General features: G+C 45.4%; 1 protein-coding gene across 4 annotated transcripts in view; it reads right to left on the reverse strand.

Moving 5' to 3' along the window:
• Positions 1–24,763, reverse strand: part of LOC119175711 (heat shock 70 kDa protein 12A) — a 166,247-nt gene that overhangs the window by 117,994 nt on the left and 23,490 nt on the right. The window contains exon 1 of one of the 4 annotated variants that reach the window (XM_075881935.1): positions 3,899–4,143. The exons of the other annotated variants lie outside the window; for them this stretch is intronic. Coding sequence (XP_075738050.1) covers positions 3,899–4,082 — 184 coding nt within the window. The 5' untranslated portion in view covers positions 4,083–4,143. Of the gene's footprint in view, positions 1–3,898; positions 4,144–24,763 lie in introns of those variants that run through there. 4 annotated transcript variants of the gene reach the window in all.

Genomic DNA, 24,763 nt, shown 5'->3' on the forward strand with positions numbered 1-24,763 from the left:
GATAATCTTGAAACGCTTGCCTAGACGATAGTTATAGCGCGAGAACAGAACGGCGCCACAGAGACACGAAGTACATGAAGGACAAGAGCGCTATCTGTCTTTGTGTCGTCGTTCTGTTCTCGTGCTATAACTATCGTCATGTCATGCCAACTAGCCCAAGCTGCCACGCTTGTCTAGAGAAACACGGCGCAGTGTATTTCAATACTACAGCACATACATTTCTAAGAAAGCTCATGTAATGTGCCCAATTGACTCATTACAGTGTCAAATGAGTTGTTTAACCTCTTGTTGCGTGGTCGCATATGTTATTTTGATATGCATTCTTGGGGGAGGGGCGACCCCCGTACATCATACATTGCAATTGGCACGTAATCACGTTGAAGTTTTTTCGCGCATTAATGATTGCGTATCAACGAATATATTTTAGTTGATGTCATAGAGGGGTTAAGATCCAGGACAGCGGGGCTATTTGCCGCAGCACACGGAGCGGCTGCCCTGTCGTTTCTTCGCCACTCCCGCTATAAGAATTCGTTTGGTTCTTTTTGTAGTGTAAATGTTCATCACTTGTTTTGGTGTCGATGAGATCTCACGAAGCGCTCGAGACGTAAAGCAAACGCTATTCCACCTGTACTCACACGGAGGAAGGATGTTGTGAAGTGGAAGAAGTGACACACACACGAGGATGAGATGCCTCTTGTGCATGCCAGGTTATTCAGGCTGGGTCACTCTATGAAACATGTAGTCCCGCCGCGCTTTGTTTTTGTTTTTATCACCGCATAGAGGCCATTCGCGAAGAGCCACGGTCATCTTTAACCACATTGTTCAATATGCTCTCGAGGAAAAGGCCAAATTGAAGCCAAATACGACACACGAGCTGAAGTGCCTAAGAGTGAATTTAGTAAAAGGAGGCTGCGAGTGCTGTATACACGACGCAGACAGGGAAGTGAAGCAGGTCCCGCGCTATTTAACCGCGGTGCGCCTTGGCGGATGCTGCCCCCCGAGCCGGAGAGATCGTGCGAATGCATTCAGCACGCCCACTGTGAAATATCGGAGCGGCCGTCCTTCGCCCTGTAAGAAGGGCGGCCCACTCTCCCGTAATCCTGCCCGCATCTGCGCAAGGAATGCGGCCCGCTGGCCGTCTCCGGCTAACGACGCCGGCCACTCATGAGCGAGACGTCAACGAGGCGGCGGCTGCAATGCGTCCCTGCGTTTCGCAACATCTGCGGAGCAGAGAGGGCTGTTCCGCTTGAGCCACGCTGCGCTCGTCGCCCCGCAGCGGAATGTGCCTGGCTCGTGCAGTTTGTCAATAAGTATGCTTGCGGAAAGCACAAAGAAAACGCAGTTCCCGAGGGTTCTCAAGTTAAGCTCACGCTTTTGTAGTCTTCTTAAGCTGCCCCCCTTTTCATAGCTTCTGTTACTCAACTTAGTGCGCGTACAGTCTTGCCTGGAGACAGGAGCTGCGAAGGTAAATGTTGTTTCATTAAACTCCGTTTGCCACTGGATGGCCCCGTACGCTAATAAATAAAATCGGGTGAAACTTTATTTCATATCACAAATGTCCAACATAACAATCGGTTAGACCGTATATCGCAGTCACAACGTAAAAACCGCTCGACGAAATGTATAGCCAAGGTCCGTCTTGCAAAATTCTCTTACGCTTAAGTACTTCGTAAAAAGAAAACTGCAACCAGTCCTGAAGCTGGGCGCACATCACCAACCAAGCGACCACTTTTATTGTGATTATTTGTTCTGACGGTGAACTGGTCCTTATCTTAAGCAAGCTTACGCTCCAATATTATGTGCATCGCACATAACTTGAACCACAACACATAGATTTCTATTTTCAGAATACTTTATCTGAATATTGGGAAGACCGGAAGTAAATGCTCGAAAGGAAGTGTTTGGAAGAGAAGCAACAGTGTAACTCGCTTCTCGAGCCACCAATAAAGAGCGCGTTACTAACTGCAAGTGATCATTACCACGAAGCGTGAGGATGACTTGTCTAAAAGTGCACAAAACAACACCAAAAAAACATTACATCGAAATGTAGTGAACGCCTATTTACGATATTTCGTAAAGAGACTTGTGCTTTCTGTTTGCTCAGCAAATGACGGCAGAACCACTCTGATGTGACCTGCTAGTGAAATAACTAATATTATTTTTATCGAGAACTCCGCAAGAAAAACTAAAAAAAAACCAGCAGATCGCACGTCTTGTCGGAATCTGCTTCACGGGATGCAGTTGGTGCTGAATTTCTTGGCTTAAAAAAAAAAAAACCTTCACGAGGGGGATCAACGTGTTTTCTGCCAAGTGTCGTAGTCGTGTGCACATTATGGACTGACCGGGAAGGTCGACTACAGAAGTTCAAAGGGTAACTTCTGCATTGTGTTGTTGTCATTTGTAAAGGGGGGCAGAACCCATGCAAGCCACATTAGCTTTTACTCATGTCTCCTCTTTCTCACTAAGAGACTGTAAAATAAAAGTTATTTATTGATTGATTGACTGCCTGAACTTACGGTCTGACATAAGGTCAGCACTCACGTTATACAGCAAATACGTCCGTTTTATCGAAACGCAGCGTATTCTTCCGTCGCTGACAAACGCTTGAATATAACTTTCTGAATCATAGAAGTACAAATGTCATGTTTATTAGATTGCTTAAAAACGGAGCCTTGTCGTTAACCAGACATGACCGCATGTATTACAGGAGAACATACGTAATGCTTATTAGATAGCCAGCACTGCAACTACAGTTGACGTCGAACCTACATTACATCTGCATAAGGTCTTTTTCCACAGCAGTTTCAAGAACTGGCATCGCTCTGTGTTAGAATACTTGACTTCCACGCAGAATGCTTGAAATTGGTTCCTGCTGCGATCCTCATCTTTATTCTTTTTATCCATAGGGTCAACGCTGGCGATATCAGATTTTCTTAACGCCCTCGCATTTAAATGACCAATGGCTGTTCTCGTCATTCCTGGGCAAATATAAACTGTAAATCCCATATATACCCGTATGCATACCGGCCTACCCCGGGTAAGTGGGTATGCGTATGGGTGTATGGGTGTGCGCCGCATGTGTCTAGAGGAGAGGGTTCGGTCGACGCATACGCGACAAGATTATGTTATTCATGCCATGACCGTATACAGTCGCATTAGTCAACACCTCTCACCCTCACATACCAATTTTGATCGGCAGTAAGCTAAAGAGGTGATCCCGAGAGCACGCAGACGATAGATAAAAAAATAGATAGATGCGTACATAGAAACTCTCCAAGTGCCTTGGTGCGCAAAGAAATGCTTCACATTTAATGATACACGACAGCGACGCTATAGCATCACGTTTATAGCAGGAACACGGCACTTGGCCACTTGTTTTCTTTCTCGTGAGTACATCTCGCGAGAGACTGTTAAGAACGCTGCTGTCGCATTACGTTTCTATTATACCCGCATCATTTACCTGATAAAGTGTTGCAAAGTTTCATTGAATACTTGCTCACGAGTTCAATAAAGCACATAAGAACAACAATTCTGGTTCTCTGTACGTTTGTTCGTTATGACAACGAATGCGAGACTGAGCGTTTACTTATAAGCGTTTACTTATGATCATTTGCTTGAGTCAAGGCACTCAGCTTAATGTAATGTGCACGATCACTTCCAACAAGTGCAACAATGTTTGTCACGCATAACACTCGTACGCACCTGCGACGAAGACACAGTGGCTACGATTTTGACTATGTAGATCACGAATTCATTTTCTGGACGCGGCATACTTAAAAGGGCTGAAGTTTCACGTAATGAGCACCTATAGGACATCTTTGATGACATATTCTGCGCAATAGCCACGCTGACACCTCCTTGCATGCTGCGTCGCCATCTCCCGCCGACGTCGGCTCACCTTTCATCTTGTCGCCGCTTCGCCTGGTGGTCTTGACAAACTTGAGCAGGGTGGCAGCTTTGGCGTGCAGCTCGGGCGGTATCGCGAGGGGCGCCGTGGACGGTCGCTGCTGCTGGTGCACTGCTCCGCCAGCCAGTCCGTCGTTCGGCGGCGACCGCGAGAATCGGGCGCGGCGGCCTCGCATGCGGACCAGGTTGCTCGCCTTCGGCGGCCACTGATGGAGCCGGCCCCGTTCCCTTGAACCGCCGATCGGCTCTCACGCTTGGCCGCCGAGGACCTCTCGCCGGACGCACCGTTCGAGCATCCCGGAGCCACGCGCCGAAGGCGAAAGCGTCCGGGTGTCGCGGGCGGCGCCCCCCTCGACGCTTCCGGGATCGGGCGACCGCACTTCCGACGAGTTCAACAGACCAGTCACCGCGAGGCGATTTTCCGTAGCGCGATCGGCGTCGGACTTCCGGGGCGCACCGGCTGAAGCTCAGAGTGCTCGCCGCAGTTTGGTCTACTTATTCCCCAACGAATTGCAGTGTGCAGGTCAGGTATTACCCGACGATATTAAACCAATATCTTGTGAAGCCGGTTCTCGGTAATATGCCAGGTAGCGAACCATGCTGATCTTTTCATGAACTTATGATCACCTATTAAGTAGACTAGAACGAGCTGCAAGAGCCAGAACGAACTGGCTAGAGCCAAACAGAGTCACCGGAGAACAACGCGGTATCGAAGCTTCACTTGCTTACCGTGACATCTCGGCTTTGATCGAAACAGCTGAATGAGGTCGCGTCTCTATAACCGCAATTTTATCTAGTGACAGGCAACTTGCCAGCATGCACTCGTAGGAGGTCTGAACAATGCCGCTTATAACGCAGGATTCTTCCCCGGACCGAGAAGACGTCAGACTCTTGTGAGTAAAGCGAGCCACACGGCGGTAGAGAACCCAGAGATCGGCGACGTTCGGCACTGCGCTATCTGGACGTACTCGAAGACTGAGACGCAATCCTGAGCGTTGTGACTCCCGTCACCGCCGGCGGACGGAGGATGGCGTCGAATGCAGCCGGTCAGAACCGGGCTTAGCCAAGGAGTGCCTCACGGGCGAGACATCTGCGGCGCCAATTAGCGCCCGTGCAGCAGCCGTGCTACGCACCTGCTACGGCCACCTCCGCGTCCACGCGGTTAATTGGGTCAGCAGGAGCCGCAGGATCCTTCGCGATGGACGCTTGCGGCCCGGCGCACTAATTGGAAGGGCACAAAAGGGTCTATTCAAAACGAAGAACCACCATTGCAAACCGAGTATGCGCTCGTGTCTTGAATGGTCTCCACATGGGGACCCGCGCATATACGCAAGACCGTGGCTCGCACAATGGCGCCGGCGCTTGTCGTCACTACGCGCTCTGCGCACGATACAGAGAAGCAGTCCGTTCACGTTGGGCTGGTCGATGCGGAAGCAGCGAGTCCTAATAGTAGCCAAGGGCAGGAGTTCACTGGCCATGACCCTAATATGGGAGCATAAACAGCATCGTGCATGCTAACGTGATATTTATTTAAAAGAGATGTGCGGGATGAGACGGCAAATGTTGCCATTTCGTTCTGTCTGCTGCTGTCCTTGTCGAAAAGTGCAGTTCCGTTTCTCGTATCTCGTGGGACACACCTTCGCGCGACATTATCATTTAAATGACAATTGACACGTCAACGAGAGTCGTCAGTGGTCTCGGAAATATACTAACCCAATCCTGAAGGACGCCGCATCGCGAAATTTGACGTGATCATACAAATGTCGGTATAGGTTTTTTATACTTCATTTTTTGTGTACGATTAGACTTGAGAAAATATTTCGAACAAAAAAAGCCCATTTATTGACAAAGCCTTCTGAATCACGAAGTTTAATTAGCTAAACTATAAAAGGAAGAGGAACATAATGTAGGCACAATGACGAGCACATTATCAGGGACAGGACCATAAAGCATTTAGTGTTAACCTATAAAACTAATTTTTTCGGAGGTAGGACCAAAAGCTTTTTTCATAACCGTCTGATCCGCCCACTCTCTCGATGAGCATTCTTGTGTCCAATTAGAGACGAGACCGTGAATCACTGTTCAGTATATGACTGAGCACGCCGCTTCGTTGCCAAGTGTAACGATGTGCCCCGATTTCAACCCGTGGACCTACAGAAAAACGTCTAAAGAAAATAGTCACCCTAAAAAAAATGGCAGATTCCACGTACAGAGGGAATTGATGATATGCGATGCCTGAATGAGGAAGGTCCATATATCACTTTAGATTCAGCGCAACGTAACCGTTTCGAGGCAAACGTAAGTTATGCTGTACATGACTTCCATGTCGTGATTATCATGTTTGGACGAGTCATTTACGTTCGTCGTCTATTCAAGTCACGTGATACCAAATGTAGTATATGTGGAGCTAGCGAAACGCCCGCAAGCACGCTATGAGCGTAGCATGTAATCATGTTTTACATGACACGCATGTCATGATTATTATGCTGGGACGTGCCGTTTACCTTCGTCATTCACGTCCCGTAATACCGAAATTGGTATATGTGAAACTAGTGAAACGACCGCGAGCGCACCATGAGCATGGTGTGTACGAACGACACGCTTCCCTCGCAACGGTTCATGACAGCGATAAGCAGTCACAGCGGTTATCGTTTTTGTATCTGATAGCAAAACGTGTTCATCTTGAAGTCACCGCCAACATTGTGGCCCTGCCGAGACAGCACAATGGGGCAAATGCTATGGTCGTTCGTACGCGGAACGTTAGGGAGCACTAGAATCATCGTGTGCACTGACGTGCGAGCGGGTTTGTCACGTGGTATTTTTTTGGTATTTCGTGGGTATATGTAATTAGCAGAAAAACACTAATAATTAACAGATATAAAGTTCAAAACTATCTATTTGGACGTTTGATGATGTTTGATGTTTTGTGGCGCAAGGGCCATTTCACGGCCAAAGAGCGCCAGTTCATCTTACTAAAAATATGGACAATGATTGTGATTAGCAACTGTATAAGGGCCATAAAATCCCTCGCCGTAAGGCGGGTAAAAACATACAAGCAATAAAATCATGACCATGCCGTGAAAGGTGTGTGTGGTGTGAATAGGTGACAAAAGTTGGTGATAATGAAAAACGATGGTGGACATGTATGGCATTAGCACAAGTACCTCACTCGTTCATACCCTTGCGTCCAAGGGCCGTGAGGCAAGTGCTTTCTTGTGTAGCCACCGCAGCAAAAACCTCTCTGGAGAGGTCGTGCTACGGAATGCCCGGGTATATGACATGAAAATTATGAATTTCTTTTGAAAACGCTAACAATGATTTATGACTAAAAAGCGGTTCCCTACCGACGAACATTGCAGGGTGTAAAGGTATATGTTGTCGGTAGGGTAATGGAAAATGTTGTTTTCTTAGAGTTTCGAAGTGTTTGCACTGGATTAACATGTGAAGGACTGTTAATGCTTCACCACATCTGTCACACAATGGTGGATCGCCACCGGACAAAATATATTTGTGTCGTGTATGTGTGTCCTATCCTGAGTCTAGTTAGTATTACCTCTGTATGACGCGATTTTTGATACTGGCAGCCAATGACGAAGGTGTGGCTTAATAATGTGTAGTTTGTTTTGTGTGTGTGTATCCCACTTGCTCTGCCAGTAGTCCTTGAGGTTTCGTTTGAGAGACGGCTTAAGATCAAGGGCCGGGATTAATATGGGTGTAGGGGCAGTGCGTTTGTGGATGCAGCGAGCTGATCCGCCCTCACGTTGCCTTGGATCTCACGGTGCCCTGGCACCCAGTACACTACAACATGTTGTTTGAGTGTGTAGAGTGTGCACAAAATGGAGTAAAGTGAGACAAGGACTGGGTTTTTTTGTTTTTCAAGAGTGTGCAGAGCCGTTACCACACTGAGGGAGTCCGTATAAATTACTGCTTTTTGTATTTGTAATTGCTTGATGTGTTTAGCCGCCACAAGTATCGCATAAGCTTCCGCTGTGAAGATACTTGTGCCTGGATGTAAAGCGCCAGCATCCGAAAAGGATAGGCTTACAGCAGCGTAGGACACAGAGGAGTTAGACTTGGAGGCATCTGTAAAGAACGTTTTGCAAACTGATCTACAACTTTCTTTTTGAAATTTTTTATCCATCTTCGTTTCATCAAAATTTATTTATTTAAACAGGTCTAATTAAACGATATTTCAGAACACAAAAAGTAGTCTAGCTCCAGGCAACGGTGGGCAACATGCATTTAGTCGCGCCGTAATTACGTGTGCTGGCATATTTTTAAATTCTGGCTAAAGTTACGTGGGACACGTACCTGTATGTTCGCCAAGCAGTGACTCCATGTCATACAAATTTTGTAATATGTTATATGAACGAAACCACCGCAAGAGCAGCAAGACCACGACATGTAAATCATGATAATAATAATATACATGCCATGATTACATGTTATGATTGTTCACTTATGCTCGTCATACAGTAATGTTATGCCACTCCAATTTCAGTATTGATCTTATGATTGGAATGGCCAGGAGAGCTTAAAGTCGTAAGCGGCTAGGTAGATAGATAAGGTGGAAGTCACCGAAGTTTGCTAAGACAAGTTTCGCATTTAAAACTGGTCAAGTAGACCTGCACAGACTCGGATTCAATGTTCCCTGCTATGTCAAGAAAGGTGGTCTTTAAACTCTTTACAGGAATAACATAAATGACGTACACCCAAACCAACTTTGATGGCTCAATTTAAGGAAACGTACACGCGGAGTGACGCTCCGTGGATGGCTACGGTTCTATGGTTAGTTAACGAGGCACCTGGATACAAGTACACGACCATCTTGCATATAATATTGGCTACTTCTCAACAGTATTTTCTTTATGGTCGGTGAAGTGGTGAATTGTTGGTGATTGGGTGCAGTGGGATGTTTGCAAGGAGGAAGTAGGGGGCAGTTGGCAAAGCAGAAACTATAGGTGGTCACGTACACATACATACATACATACATACATACATACATACATACATACATACATACATACATACATACATACATACATACATACATACATACATACATACAAACATATATACATACATACATGCAAGGAATGAACAGACCCACGCCTTTAGGAGCCGTCACAAAGTGGTTTATTACAACGTTTCGGCCAGAGTCTGGCCTTCATCAGGATATACATACATACACACACACACACACACATATATATATATATATATATATATATATATATATATATATATATATATATATATATATATAATCAACCTGATCAACCTGGCTACGTCCACTGCAGGACAAAGGCCTCTCCCGCAATCCGCCAGTCAACTCGGTCCTGTGCTGCTGCCATTTTATACCCACAAACGTTTTAATCTCATCTGCCCATCTATTTTTCTGTCTCCCTCTACGCCTCTTTCCTTCTCTGGGAACCCAGTTAGTTACCCTTAATGACCGGCAGTTATCCTGTCTAAGCGCTACATGCCCGGCCCGTGTCCATTTCCTCTTTTTGATTTCAACTATGATATCCTTAACCCCGGTTTGTTCCCTGATCCACTCTACTCTCTTCTTGTCTCTTAAGGTTACACCTACAATTTTTCTTTCCATTGCTCGCTGCGTCGTTGTCAATATAAGCTGAACCCTCTTTGTAAGTCTCTAGGTCTCTGCTCCGTAGTTAAGTACCGGAAAGATGCAGCTGTTATATATCTTTCTCTTGCGGGATAGTGGCAATCTACCTGTCATGATTTGAGAGTGCTTGCTTGCCAAATGTACTCCACCCCATTCTTATTCTTCTAGTTACTTCAATCCCGTGGCTTTGCTCCGTGGTTACTACCTGCCCTAAGTAGACATAGTCTTTTACAACTTGAAGTGCACTTTTACCTATCTCGAAGCGCTGCTCTTTTCTGAGGTTGTTGTACATTACTTTTGTTTTCTGCAGATTAATTTTAAGACCCACCTTTCTGCTCTTCCTGTCTAACACCGTAATCAGGAGTTGAAATTCGTCCCCCGAGTTACTCAGCAATGCGATGCCATAGGCGAAGTGTAGGTTACTAAGGTACTTTTTAAATGTTATCCCCAAATATTCCCATTCTAGGCCTCTGAAAACCTCCTGTAAGCACGCAGTAAATAGCAGCGGGGAGATTGTATCCTCTGCTTTAAACCCTTTTGGAATGGTATTTTGTCGCTTTCTTTACAGAGCACTATGGTGGCAGTTGATCCCCTGTATATTTCTTCCAGGATGTTCATATATGCTTCGTCAACGCCCTGACTCCACAGTGTCTCTATGACTTCTGATATTTCTACTGAGTCAAACGCTTTCTCGTAATCTATGAAAGCTATATAAAGTGGGTGGTTGTATTCGGAGCATTTCTCTATTATCTGATTGATAGTATGGATGTGGTCGATTGTTGAGTAGCCCGTTCAAAATCCTGCTTGTTCCTTTAGTTTATTTATTTCTAATGTTGCCTTCATTCTGTTTGCAAATACCTTTGTCAATAGCTTGTATATGGCAGAGAGTAAGCTGATCGGCCTGTTATTCTTGAAATCCTTGCCATCTCTTATGTATTAAAATGATGTTAGCATTCTTCAAAGATTCTGGCACTCTTCCCGTTAGGAGACACTTCGTAAACAGGGTGGCTAGTTTTTCCAACACAATCTGTCGTCGGTCGTTTAGCAGATCAGATGCTATCTGATCCTCACCAGTAGCTTTGCCTGTTTGCAATCCCCTCAAGGCTTTTCTGAATTCTTCTACCGTTATGTTGGGATGCCATCTGGGTTGCTGCTATTTGTTATAGTAAGGTCGTGGTTGTCCCGGCTACTATGCAGATCTCTGTAAAATTTATCCGCTATTCTAACTATCCTATCTATATTGGTAGTTGTTCTTCCTTCTTTGTCCCTTAGTGTGTACATCTGATTATTGGCTATCCCAAGTTTCCTCTTTACTGCTTTGACGCTTCTTCCGTTCTTCAGAGCGTGCTTAATTCCCTCCATGTTTTACCTTCTTACCTCGGATACCTTAGGCTTATTAATCAACTTCGAAAGCTCTGCCAGTTCTAACTTCTCTGCTGTGCTTGAGACTTTCATGATTTGACGCTTCTTGATGAGATCCTTCGTTTCCTCGGAAAGATTGCCAGTGTTCTGTCCAACTACCCTGCCTCCAACTTCCACTGCACACTCCGTAATGATACTCGTGAGATTATCATCCATTGCGTCAACGCTAAGGCTAGTTTCCTCAATAAGAGCCGAGTACCAGTTCTGAAGCGAGACTCTGAAATCCTGTACTTTCCCTCTCAGTGCTAGCTCATTGATTGGCGTCTTGCGTATCAGTTTCTGTCGTTCCTTCTTCAAGCCTAGGTGAATTCGAGACCGTACCATGAATTCTATGGTCACTGCATCGTACCTTGCCAAGCACTTCCACATCCTGCACGATGCCTGGGTGTGCACTCTGTATAAAGTCTATTTTGTTCTTACTTTCGCAATTAGGGCTCCTCCATATCCACTTACGGTTCCTTCGATTTCGGTAGAAGCTATTCAAGATCCGTAAATTATTGCGTTCTGTAAATTATATACTAATAGCTCCCCTCTGGCATTTTTCGCACCGATGCCGTAATCTCCTAATACCTGGTCTCCAGCCTGCTTTTTTTTCTACGTTGGCATTGAAGTCTTCCATCATTGTGTTTTTACCTTACTCATTGCCGATTCTACCTTTTCATAGAAGATTTCAAGTGATGCGTCATCATGGCTGAATGTAGGCACATAAGCCTGTACCACCTTCATCTTGTATCTCTTATTGAGTTTAATTACGATACCTACGATCCAGCGTGTGTATCTTGTTTTCTCTTTTTGTGTACGCGCCCTCATAGGCTAGTTTTTCTGTTTATTCGACCAAATATGGCCCAACGAAACACATTTTTGTAGTGCTGAACAGGTTCTCCGCCTTGCTGAATAACGCAGCCTGTGACAACACAGCAGGAATCACCTAGAAACGAATGAGGACGGCCGTTTCTATAAATGGTTTCAAGACTGCAAGCGCTGTAGCCCAAAAAAACTTCTGGTCGCCTCATTTACCAGCTCCTAACGTCGAAACTGAAAGCACGTTTTCAAGATTATTTGGAGGGCAAGGAAAGCCTTTCTTTAGTATTTCAGATAAAAGGAACGTGCGTGATGTTGAAGGAAATCTCCTGTAATTTTTGTGTAGCTCAACAGAACATTTAGTTGAATATATTTTTTCAAATAAGAGAAGGAAAGTGTAGAAAATCTGCAGGCCATTTTCTAAAGCACTTCTTGCCCACCGTTGAGACAAATTGGTGGATGAAACCGGATGTCATCAAGGGCCTGCGTTTGTAAACAGTGAAAGAGTCTTTAAGTGTTCGCGCTTTGCGTGAGTGTTTGCACCTAATAAAAAAATATCCCTGCCGTGCAGGATTATTGGCCATCGATGATCACAGGCTTAGTAAAAACATTTTGCAGCTACATTGGGATTTCATGTGCGTCCGAACTTTGACGAACAGTGAAACACAATTTCTTTCATCGTTGACCACTGCCCTTCACGACAAGCAAAATGAGGTACTCGGCTGCAAAGGAATTCTCACTTTCGAATCCACCGTGTTTTGACATCGCAATCTAGAGAATGCCATAGGTCCCTGGTCGGGACCCACGTCATCCCTGCGGGGTTTGGGGCCGAGCAGCCTCGAAACCCCCTACATTTGGCGTCACCCTTGCCGACACTTTGATTGATTGATATGTGGGGTTTAACGTCCCAAAACCACCGTATGATTATGAGAGACGCCGTGGTGGAGGGCTGCGGAAATTTCGACCACCGGGGGTTCTTTAACGGGCACCCAAATTTGAGCACACGGGCCTACAACATTTCCGCCACCATCGGAAATGCAGCCGCCGTAGCCGGGATTGGAACCCGCGACCTGCGGGTCAGCAGCCGAGTACCTTAGCCACTAGACCACCGCGGCGGGGCTTGCCGACACTTTCCAACCACCCCACTCTTCCCATCATATAGTGCACAACTCTCTACTGCACATGAAGTTTTTTCCATCTTCGCCACTGCTTCCATCTTCGCCATTGCTACGTTTCGCAGCGCCCCTGGATTGAACGTGCTTGCGATAAGTAATTGATCAACAAATGTGCATAAGCTAACTCGTCAAACGCTTTTGTGAATTATTTTTGCAGGTTTAGAAAGTCGTAAATTATTCATCTGTTCCCTTCAGTTGTTTCTAGTTAATTTCATTAAGATGATGTCACTTCCGTGCGGCGCAGGAGCCAGTTCTGTGTGGGATCGCCTCGCACACCGCGTTGCTCACGAGACGCTGCTAAAAAACACACACACACACACACACACCACACACACATATATATATATATATATATATATATATATATATATATATATATATATATATATATATATATATATATATATATGTATATATATATATATATATATCACGAAGCATAAGCTTAAATAAAATAAGTGAAATGGTATGGCATTGTCTTGTTGCAACAATTAGTATATAATTACTTGATGTAATTACCCTTGTAATACAGATAACAATGACATATTCACACAGTAATACATAAACAGGGGCACATCGTGGCACGACATCTACGTAACATATACTCAACGTTAAGGCTATTTGTGACCTTTCGGAGTAGCACAGGCTGTAACAGTGAATAGCCGTGACCTTGCACTTATAAACGACGTTTTAAGAGCAGATTTTAATACTGTACTACTTCCATATACGTGCGCCATCATGTGGAACAAAAGTGTTATTTCAGCATAACGGGGAAATAAAGTTTGCCTAATTATCCGCAATACTGTCCTAATTACAAAATAACATAACACGTTCGGTAGGGGTATTGACATTTACTGACCAGTCATGTGCGCAGAGAGAAACTTTTTATTATTATTATTATTATTATTATTATTATTATTATTATTTCATTACACCCTCAGGACTTTACAACATTGTATTGAATAACAAGAAAAAAATACGCTATGAATCAAGCAAGTCACGAAAGCAGCGAGGTACTATCGCATGAGCAATGCTCATTGTATATTACATGGGAGACGTTAAGGCCTCACGGAATGGGTCAGGCTTATTAATACTGGAGCTTGATGCCGACAGATAGTTCCAGTCACGACCTGTGTTCGGGAGATACGACTAGAAAAAAGCTGAAGGTGTTACTTCGAGGTATATGCATTTTGTTGCGGTGAGCCACGCGAGATTATATTAAAGATGCAGGCTCCATCAAGCGCAATTTTAGATTATGACTGTAATAGTATGTTCTTTTTTTCTTAAAGGCGCAAAGGCGATCTATTTTTTTTCTGGGCGTGACAAGTGATGGGAGATTACGCCTAATTGTATTGGCTGTTACACTGGATGATATACTTGGAAAGAAGGAAACGTGACGACCGCTTTTGTACGTGGATTACACGCTGAAGTAAAGACAACATTTACCATCCCTCATATATTTGTATGTTAAAGTAAAACGTTAGCGAGACGCAGTAAAAATGACATCGGACCGCAAAGTCCAGAGTCTGACCCTTTTCTTGTTTTTTTGTTTTTGTTTTTGACAGATACATGTGAGAGTAGTGAGTGAAAATATATAGCCAGTCCACTTCGGTGGATAAGTTGCTATATAGGGTGCTCGTCTGCTCACCGAAAGGTGGCGGCTTCGATCCCGTTTGGGGCGGTCGCCTTTCATTGGACACAAAAAGGTAGAGGCCCGTGTGCAGTGCACGTTAAAGAACACCACGTGGTCAAAATTTCCGGAGCCCTCCACTACAGCATCTCTCACAATCACGTTTTGGAATGCAAAACTCGCATATATAATAATAATAATTATTAGGAACTATGGCCTCACACCAAAACTCTTGACCACTATGTAGGCGGATCTTCCCTTGCGCTCGATCACCTTTCGCGGCTTGGCCCAGAGTCAACGCAGCCGCTCGCTGACCTCGAATGTCACGGCGTCTAGTGCCCATCTATGCGGCCGCTCTGCCTCCGCTCACAGAGGGCATTCAGATGCGACAATCAGCGCGGTTTCTGAATGCCATGTTGTGAATGCACGAAGACGGCGCACGCGGGGCATCCTCTTTTGATCGGCCAGCATCTCGGAGGGAGCGCCACCGGTGCGCGGTGCCTAAAAATACGCCGGTTTTCTTTCGTGGCCCGCCTCGTAGCGGTCAACGCTGTCAGGCGCGGCCACCCCGGACAAGCCGGCTGACCCAGAAGCCCGGTTAGAGCGGCACCCGAAAAGATGCCGCCGCTCTTGGGCTGCCCTTGAAGACGGCACGACCACGGCTCACATGCTGTGCACTGCTCGCCGCCGCCCTATACACTAAACTTCGTCGTGTGAGGACGGTGTCTTCTGGGTGTCACCTACATCAAACTGCATCTGTATGCTGTTTCATGGGTGCTTTATATTTGTGGGAAGTTTAATAACGAGAGTTGGTGTTAACAAAGAAATGCAGTAGCGTGAACAACAAAAGCGTCTGACCATATATTGTGGTGTGCACTGCGAGGAACAACAGAGCTATCTTACCGGTTCATAAGCTGTCACCTCGAAGAAACATACCATACGAGAGAGCCAGGATTCGAAACCGGAACCCTAATTGATTTATTTAAAACAATGGTGAAACCGAAGCGAACGTTACTATAAAAAAACAACGAAAGCCAGACAAGCAACCAGTCGGTTACTCAATAACAAGAAAGAAAAGGTGCTCAACAGGTCAAGCGATTCTTCGAAATAATTACCTCTTAACACGGGACACCCCCATTGGCAGATTGCTAACACTCATGAGTTGCCTTGTGAGCGAGATAGAGGATGGACGATATGGCGGTAACAGAACTACACGGCCAGCATGCAGGCCGTTATGTTCCCAGTGGTCGGTAATGTTGGATGCGCGGGAAAAGCTGATTTTAATGTGCACCACGACTAATCCATACTCGGCGCCACGAGGTAGACTAGAGCTCCTTCAGATTTCGACAAATGGTTGCTGGAGAGCAATATGCGTGATTTATACTTTATGTCGACGCTCATCAGCGAGATTGTTGCGGAGGAAGGATCGCCGTTGTTCTAAGCTCGAGTGCTTTCTTTAGATAAGAAGTGGAAACCTGAGCCAAATGTCGATTTCTGGCTTTCCTTGCTGTAGATCAGATGTCAGTATTTACCTTTATGTGACACAATATTAATTCACGATGTCTCCATTATCACCCGTCCTTCACTCACTACCACTTCAATGATAATTACACTTGAACGGAAACAGCCTTGAGAAAAAACAAACAAACACAGGAGCCTTCGTTTTGAAAAAAAGTAACATGTGGTGTGCTTCAGGAATTCCTAAGTACACTGCTTGTCTGGTACTACCCACTGTACCACATTTGACACATTAAATATTATACCGCAATAATGCTACTGAAAGCTACTATAGGTGCCACGATAATCAGCTATTGCAGATTTGACATGTCATGAAGAAGGTACAGTGACTTACACGCTATAAGATAGTAAATATTTATTTCCAATTAGTACTAATTAGGTTATGTCTCATATATAATTTGATTTATATTTGTCTTAGAATGAACTGTACAAGAAGAGCAAGAACACTCAACGTTTTCTTGCAATTTTTTCGAAGGCATAATTGTTCCCAGGCATTACAGGGTTAATGAGTGATCATCTATAGTTTGGTTTATGTAGAAACTTGATAGTTGTGCCAACGTATATTAGAACACGTGACCTTTTGCCGGCTTGGATTCCTGCAGTGAAAATGAAGCGTACTAAATAAATAAATAAATAAATAAATAAATAAATAAATAAATAAATAAATCACACCCGCGAGATTACCCACATAATTTGCAGGCAGACGAATTGCAGATTGCATATGTTTTATGCACTTGTATAGCGAGAATGCTCAAATGTTCAAAGGACGTCTAAGATTCAGAAAAAATACTCAACAATATCGACAAAACCTCCGTAAAACCGACTGATCAAGATTCACTTCATTTCTTTATCTCTTCATTTTTTATTCGTCGGAGGCACTAAGCGAAAGCCACCACATGGCGTAAACGAAAGTTACGCCACATATAAGGATGTTACAGTCAAAACGATCGTCCATTTGGCTGACCTCGCAGGGCGAAAGACTCTACAGTTTTCACTTAAAAAGAGAGCTGAACCGTCGCAGGCCCGACTTCGCAGAATAAAATCTTGCCGAAGCTTGTAGCGCCATGTTGGAGAGCGGAGAAGCACCTGGCGCGTTGGTTGTAACAAAGGGCCCCAAACACGCACGGAAATTAGTGCGGCGCGCCACTGAGCCACACGCGTGGCCGACGAAAGTTGTCAGTGGCCAGGATGGCCTCACGCGCCGGGAATCACGATCGGCAGAAAACGTGGCCGGCCCGAAGGCACATGCGCCTACCTCTCTAGATTGGTGTGGCCGGGTACCTCCGTCCCACTGCGCAGTTCCGTGCAAGGGAGGAAAGCCTGATCCAGGGCATGTCACCACGAGATGGTGCGTACAAGGTATTATTTCCGATATGTCGTATTACACGCACAAGGCCGATCTTATCACGCGCCATTATTGCCTGTGGTGTGTCCAAAAAGTACACAAATGACGTGCCACCGCATCACATGGCACGCGTCAATTTAAAACGGTCGGCCCAGAAATACTTCGCCAAGGACGTAGGCCACGTGCTTCAAACAAGGTGGACGTGAAATATCGAGATCGTTTCAGAACTCTGAAACAAGTTGCCACCACATCGCCAACGTGCTCGGCAACCAAGAAGGCGCGAAATGTTTCACCATCTTTCCTTGGACTCCCCTGTAGCCAGTGACTCAGATCAGAAGCTCCAGAATGCATAGACCAATATATCGTAAGCATGTGGTGGTGAGATAATAGAAACAGCCATGAAGCATCCCGATGGTGGAAGGCAAGATTACGCCGTGTATTGCGGACTTGGAACAAGCGTGGGTGAATATCAAGGAACATTTCGACTTCTCTAACAACTACCAATAAATGTGATTCTGTACTGTAGCGCTACAGCTTATGAGAATATGTATGATGTATACTGCCAAGAGTGCATTTATGTGTAACCTTTGTAACGGCCTGTCTTAAGAAGATATGTTTTCTGTGTGTTCTGTAACCTCCATGCCCAGAACTCGGTCTTTGGCGAGCTTCGGCGTCGATTGCCTCGTCACCAGAAACATACATACATACATACATACATACATACATACATACATACATACATACATACATACATACATACATACATACATACATACATACATACATACATACATACATACATACATACATACATACATACATACATACATACATACATACATACATACATACTACGGTTATGCTGCTTCAGAAGTGACAAGCGAGTTTGACTATGAGGTAACATATATATGAGCCAAACGAAGATTGATTGATTGATATGTGGGGTTTAACGTCCCAAAACCACCATAACATTATGAGAGACGCCGTAGTGGAGGGTTCCGGAAATTTCGACCATCTGGGGTTCCTTAACGTGCACGTAAATCTGAGCACACGGGCATACAACATTTTCGCCTCCATCGGAAATGCAGCCACCGAAGCCTAGATTCGATCCCGCGACCTGCGGGCCAGCAGCCGGGTAGCTTAGCCACTAGACCACCATGGCGGGGCGAGCCAAACGAAGACGGATTGCATTAAGGAAAATCGCTAGGGAAGGTAAGTTATCTGCACAGAAAAGAGAAAAAGAGAAAAAGTCCAAAAGTCACAGTTCCGCCTCAAGGGTGAAGTAATAAATGTGGTTGTAACAATTTGGAAAGTTATACGAAATAAGGCTTGCCACTAAATCTTTTAGCATCTGATCTTGCGTTACTCAGAAAAACGCTGACAGAAGGGAATGCGGTAGCTGCACCAATCGATGCACCGTCATTTGTGCTATCGCTTCAGCGCAAACTGAGCCGAGAGAACACAGCACGAAGTACAAAGACATGAGCTGGCTGCTGATCCCTGTCCGGATGTGGAGCGCGATACCGTGCTCGGCAGGCCGATCACAGAGCACGCTTGCTACCAGATCCACGCGCCCTCCGGGACAGTTCCACCAACCCTTTCCGAAAAAGGCCTGTCACACGACGAAAGACGACCGGCGCCTTTCCTCCCAGCTTCGGGCCTGTACATGCGCTATCCGCACAGCCACACAGCACGTGCCGGCAACCCCACGGCAACGACGAAAATGCGTCTGGATAAAAAAAGTTTAATTTTCAGCTTCGTTTTGTTATTTCGGAGTGGCGAGACTCAACATTCCGGCTTGTAGTATATTGAAAGCAACAGTTTCAATCATAAATGTTGGGGCTTACGACCACAAAACACGATATAATTATGAGGGATGCCATTGTGGAGGGCTGTGGAAGATTTGACCATCTCGTTATATTTAACGAGCAGTTAAATTTAGGTAAACGGGTAAACGTGTCGTCCTCATTTTGCCGCGGATGGGATTCAAGCCAGCAACCTTCGGGTCGGCAGTCGAGCACTATTGGGCCACAGTGGCGGGTTCGAACAACAGCGTTGCAGAATGAATTGATTTCGGTTATATCTATGCAGGAACGACCATCACTGCGAAATGCACAAGAACCGCCTGGACAGTTTCTCCGTAACAACTGTTCTTCTAACGCACAAGTTCACACGTAAGCACACACATGAGCACGTACAGGCACACGCATACAAAGGGATATTCACACTCGCGCACGCACGTACAATGAACACTTATTCACGTGCATACATACAGGTAAGAACAAACGTGTTCGCATGCTTGCACCCACACGCACAACGAAACATATATGTACCCAGACAGGCCCCCATAGAACGCACATGCGCCTACACGTACACGCATAAATGCACACTCATGCCGGCTTACGCACAAATGCCTCTACCACGTGATTCCCCAGCCCCAAACACACACGTTTGCCAGTGCATTATTAACGCTATTTCTTGACTCCCCCAACGTATGTTGCTCAATGTAATCGACCAATGAGCTATAGGGGAGACCCGCTCAAGTTTGCCCACTGGCGCCATCACTGGCCGTTCCCCTACCGGAAAAAGCGTATGACCGTACGGTGTTACGACGCCCAACGCCCCCTAGATTTCTGAGGCCTTTCCGATTGTTGTGTGACGTCATACCTTATGTGTCCACGCGGGCGCTGCGTTCTGGTATTCCGGAGCGTCGCGCTCGATTCTACTCGTGTTCTAAGAGTCTTTGATGGGTGCAAAATACTATGTCATGTCTCTGAGAAGTTTTCTCGGGCCCAAGTGAAGCATTCTGCACGTATAGTTTCAATCTCGTAAGAAGAAACCATTCGACAACAGATGAGCTTTAAACCTGATCGTGCAAAAAAAAACTGTTATAAGTGCGTTACACATAAAACACACTACACATAGTACAACCTGCGAGTAGCTGTTCCTTCAGAACTATTCATCTATGGTATACCCAGAAAGTCGATAAAAAAATAAAAAGAAACGGCCCATTGATACATGTGAAACCGTGCACCTTCGGAGGCTAGTTTCTACATCTGCAACGAAAGGAAATTACAATTTCTTTTTCACTACTTCTGTTTAATTTCTTGCATCGCATGATGGGAATGCCATTTTTATTGTCGAAATAACTTGCTACATAACACGCTTGGCATCGGAGGATGGTTGCACACATCAACAAGCAGAAAAAAAGAGAGACCAAACCAGGCGTAGTTTATGGAAGTAAGAACAAACTAGGAGTTATTTTAACTATACTGTGAGCAGGATATTCTCGTTGTTCATTTACAAATGCACCCCACTGGTCAGTGAATATTCTCGAGAAATGCACGCTTCTTCATCGTTGTGTTGAAGTATTCTCATTATGTAAGAAAAGAGTATTCCCTTTTGATAATTACAGCTGTTGCAGCTAAGAACAAATATTCACATGCCCGACAAAGCAATGTTACAATTCTTCACCTTGAATGCACTGTTGGCGCGAAGATCTTGCGTGTAGCTCGAAGCCACGATTTTTTCGGCGCGTCGGACAGAAAAAAGCGTGTCTGTCGGACACTTGGCGTGACGTAGCACGCGGAGAAAGAAGGATGTGAAAAGGCCTGAAGAATATTTGCCCCCTGTTCGCAAACGCTCCTCGACTCGACTTTCACCCTTCACTTGACAGAGTTGAGCACTGCGCCAACACTCGGCTGAAAATGACGCTGTGCTACTCAAGAATCTCAGTAGACCATCGCTGATATGCAGTGACTCGCCGTACCTAGAGATGGCGCTCCCGTCTGCTTTCTCAAGTGAAGGCGAAGAGTTGAGTGAAGGGAGGTTCTAGAAAACAGGGGTTAGTGTGTGTTGCGACGCCTCCGCTCCCTTTGAAGCGCGCTCTGCACGTGAAACTCCCTCGTTCCGCGATGCCACCCAGACGAAGAGGTGGGAATTAGTGCCGCGTCATCGACCGTCACAACGGCCATGGAAATTCTACCGATTTTTAAACAGATGGTTCGAAAAAAGCAGACGACAGGCATGGATCACAGCAGTGCACCGAAAAATCGAAGGCTGGAAGAGCGGCTTTCAAAGCCCTTTTTAACACTCTTAGCGTAACCGCTATAAATAAACTTGCAGGGCACCCACTTCGCCATAAATAATGATAATCTTTGTGTACTAAGGTGGCAATCAGATGATGATGATGCCCCAATTATGGCTCATACTCAGAGGAATTGGCCTAGAAATGATTACAGTAGTTTGTGAGACATTTTCCGTATTGAATGTTTATGAAAAAAAAAATAATGTACGCAAACCAAAAAGAGTGTAATAATTGTTTTGCTCCCGTTCAGACCAAACTGTATAGTCGTTATTTTGACTACGAATGGACGTGATTGCAAAATAATAATAAAAACCGTTTTTATGTTAAGCTATTGTTAAAATAATAATAAAAATAGACAGTTAAAGTCTCACTTGTTTCGTTTTGTCAAGGTAAGGCATCAAAACAAACGGCATCAAAAGCGTTCTAGTGAATGAATTCTAAAGCCGAAGCACCGAAGGAAAGTATATTGTCACTTGTAAAGTTTATGCCAAGCTTACAGAATGGAATAACAAGAAGTGTTTTTCTTAGTAATTCGTACCAGCGACATCATAAAAAATCACAGCATATCCACGAAGAGAATGATGATGAGTCAGGCGAAGCGTTCATCCGTCTGTCCGTGTATACATCCATGCTTCCGTCCGTCCCTGCATGCGTCTGTTCGTCCGTGCTTCCGCCTGTCCACCCGTCTGTGCGTGCGTGATCCATCTGTCCGTCCGTCTGTGCGTGCATCCATCTGTCCATCCGTCCGTCTGTGGGTGTGTGCATCTGTCTGTCCATCTGTGCGTGTGTGTCCACCCATCCGTCCGTCCGTCCGTCCGTCTGTCTGTCTGTCTGTCTGTCTGTCTGTCTGTCTGTCTGTCTGTCTGTCTGTCTGTCTGTCTGTCTGCTTGTCTGTCTGTCTGTCTGTCGACGAGCACGAGCCGCCGCGGCGCTCCGCGCCCGCCGTTCTGCTTCTTCATTAATGCTCCACCAATTATCCGACACGTACGACGACGATCCCGAACACTGAGAGAGGCACTCGTTCCCCACGGACCCAGACAAAGCCCCCGGGAAGTAGTGGTACAGAGCCATCTAGAATATCCTCACTCAATTTCGGTTTGTATGTACAGCGCCATCTATTATTCTGTTAGGGAGATACTGCCTTGATTTTTTTTTCTCGTTTTCTTACTGGTTACTCCTGACACAGAACAAGGTTAGACGAACAGGAGCTCCGCTTTTAAAAGTAATGTTCTATTGTTTTGGTTTGTAAACAAAAGTTGCATAGAGGAGATATCACCGGACCAGCACTGTGTGAATACATATTTAATGGGGGACACGACATCGCAATCTAGGTTATTCACTATGCCTTCCTTCGTCATTCTTTGGAGAAACTAGGTATCTACTACAAACTTGGAAGGAATTTGTGATTTCTTTTAAAAATCTGAGGCTGACGATCATGAAGAACTATGCCTAAGGCTTATGCAGTGGGTCGGACTATTCGACGACCAACTCGTTACGGAATCCGCTTTGTCTGACTCCTGGTTGTTCTTTCGCCTTTCTAAAACTATTTATTACTCCTATTAACGCGGTTCATTTCCCGGCATGAAACCTGCATGTCTACGGTATGTTTGCAACGAAGTTCAAAGCACCGGCGTGGCTCAGTGGTAGGACAGTTGAATGGTACGCAGGGGACCCGTGTTCGAATCTTATTCTGCATGTGATGTTTGTTCTTTACTCCCTTGTTTCCTCATTTCGCGTTACAATGGTTACGGACCCCGGCGGCGGCGGACAACTACAGCACACGCGACTGCTGTTGTCATCTCATAGCAGTTATAAAGTAAGTGTATTTCTTCATAATTGATTGATATGTGGGGTTCAGCGTCCCAAAACCACCATATGATCATGAGAGGCACCGTAGTGGAGGGCTCCAGAACTTCTGACCCCCTGGGGTTCTTTAACGTGCACCCAAATCTGAGCACACGGGCGTACAGCATTCCCGCCTCCATCGGAAATGCAGCTGCCGCCACCGGGATTCGATCCTTCGACCTGCGGGTCAGCAGCCAAGTACCTTAGCTGCTAGACTACCACGGCGGGGTATATTTCTTCATAAATATATATACTTACTTAATAAAAGTTTATCCAATCCAAATATACTTACTTCATATACTTCTTCATAACGTGCACAATCCAATCAACCTAACGGGAGTTATTTCCTGCATCATAATTTTTCTAATCTATTGAGATACAGAGAAATACACGTCTGCATCTTAAATGTGCAAATTACCATACCATTTTCAACTTCGGATTTTTAGCGCTGTTAAAGAATTGCAAAGATTTATGGTTATGTTGCTACCATTATTCAATATTGCTTGTGACGTAGTATTTGAAGTAGTCTACACATGTGGTATTTGCTATGTTTGTTTATATATATGTGACGTATGAAGCGATGATTGGTAGAAGCCGAGAAGGAAGAAGTGGAGAACAGAATAAACATGGAGTATGAGCCAGGCAACGTCGCCCAGTCATCATAGCGTCACACAAGTCGGCAGGATGAAGACCTGGCGGCCACTTCATCAACCAGCCACCGTCTCCGAACGTCTCAGCAAGACGCAGTGACCGAACGTGGACCACGAAAGTACATCCCAACACTACACCAAGACCAGCATTATGACAGCACCATCAGACGATCTTCCCATCCCCAAGTACACCGGAGCAGTGGACGATGGACCTGTACAGGACTGGTTCGACCTGTTCGAGCACCACGCAACCGCTGCATCATGGTCGGAACGGGAAATGATCACCAACTTCACTGACTACATCTCCGGTGAGGCATTCAAGTTTTACCTGACACACATATTCGAAAACGAGGAATCATGGCAAAAGATCAGGGAAGAGATGATTGCCCGTTTTAATGACTATGACCAAGACTTACTCATTGCCAACCATCTAGAGACAACTGCACACTATTGTCAATTTCCTAAGCAGTCCTCAAGCATTCGAAAGTCCAGCGTGAATCGACAAGTGCCTCAAGACAAAGTGGCACATGCGTTTACTTACAGAAGGCCATGCGTATATTCGGAAAAACCTAACCATCAAGCGCGCATCCCTTCTGCGCGAAAGTCAGCATTTCCGAAGTCATCGCTTCAACATACGACACGAGACGTCGCTCACCCTACTGATGCATTTCATGCGTCGTCTCGCATACATGGTCCACCACCTGGGTTTCCATCACGCGGCTCTTCAAGCGTTCCTGACGCCCACCGTTTGCCTC

Source organism: Rhipicephalus microplus, chromosome X, assembly GCF_043290135.1.
Source record: "Rhipicephalus microplus isolate Deutch F79 chromosome X, USDA_Rmic, whole genome shotgun sequence".
Classification (NCBI taxonomy): domain Eukaryota; kingdom Metazoa; phylum Arthropoda; class Arachnida; order Ixodida; family Ixodidae; genus Rhipicephalus; species Rhipicephalus microplus.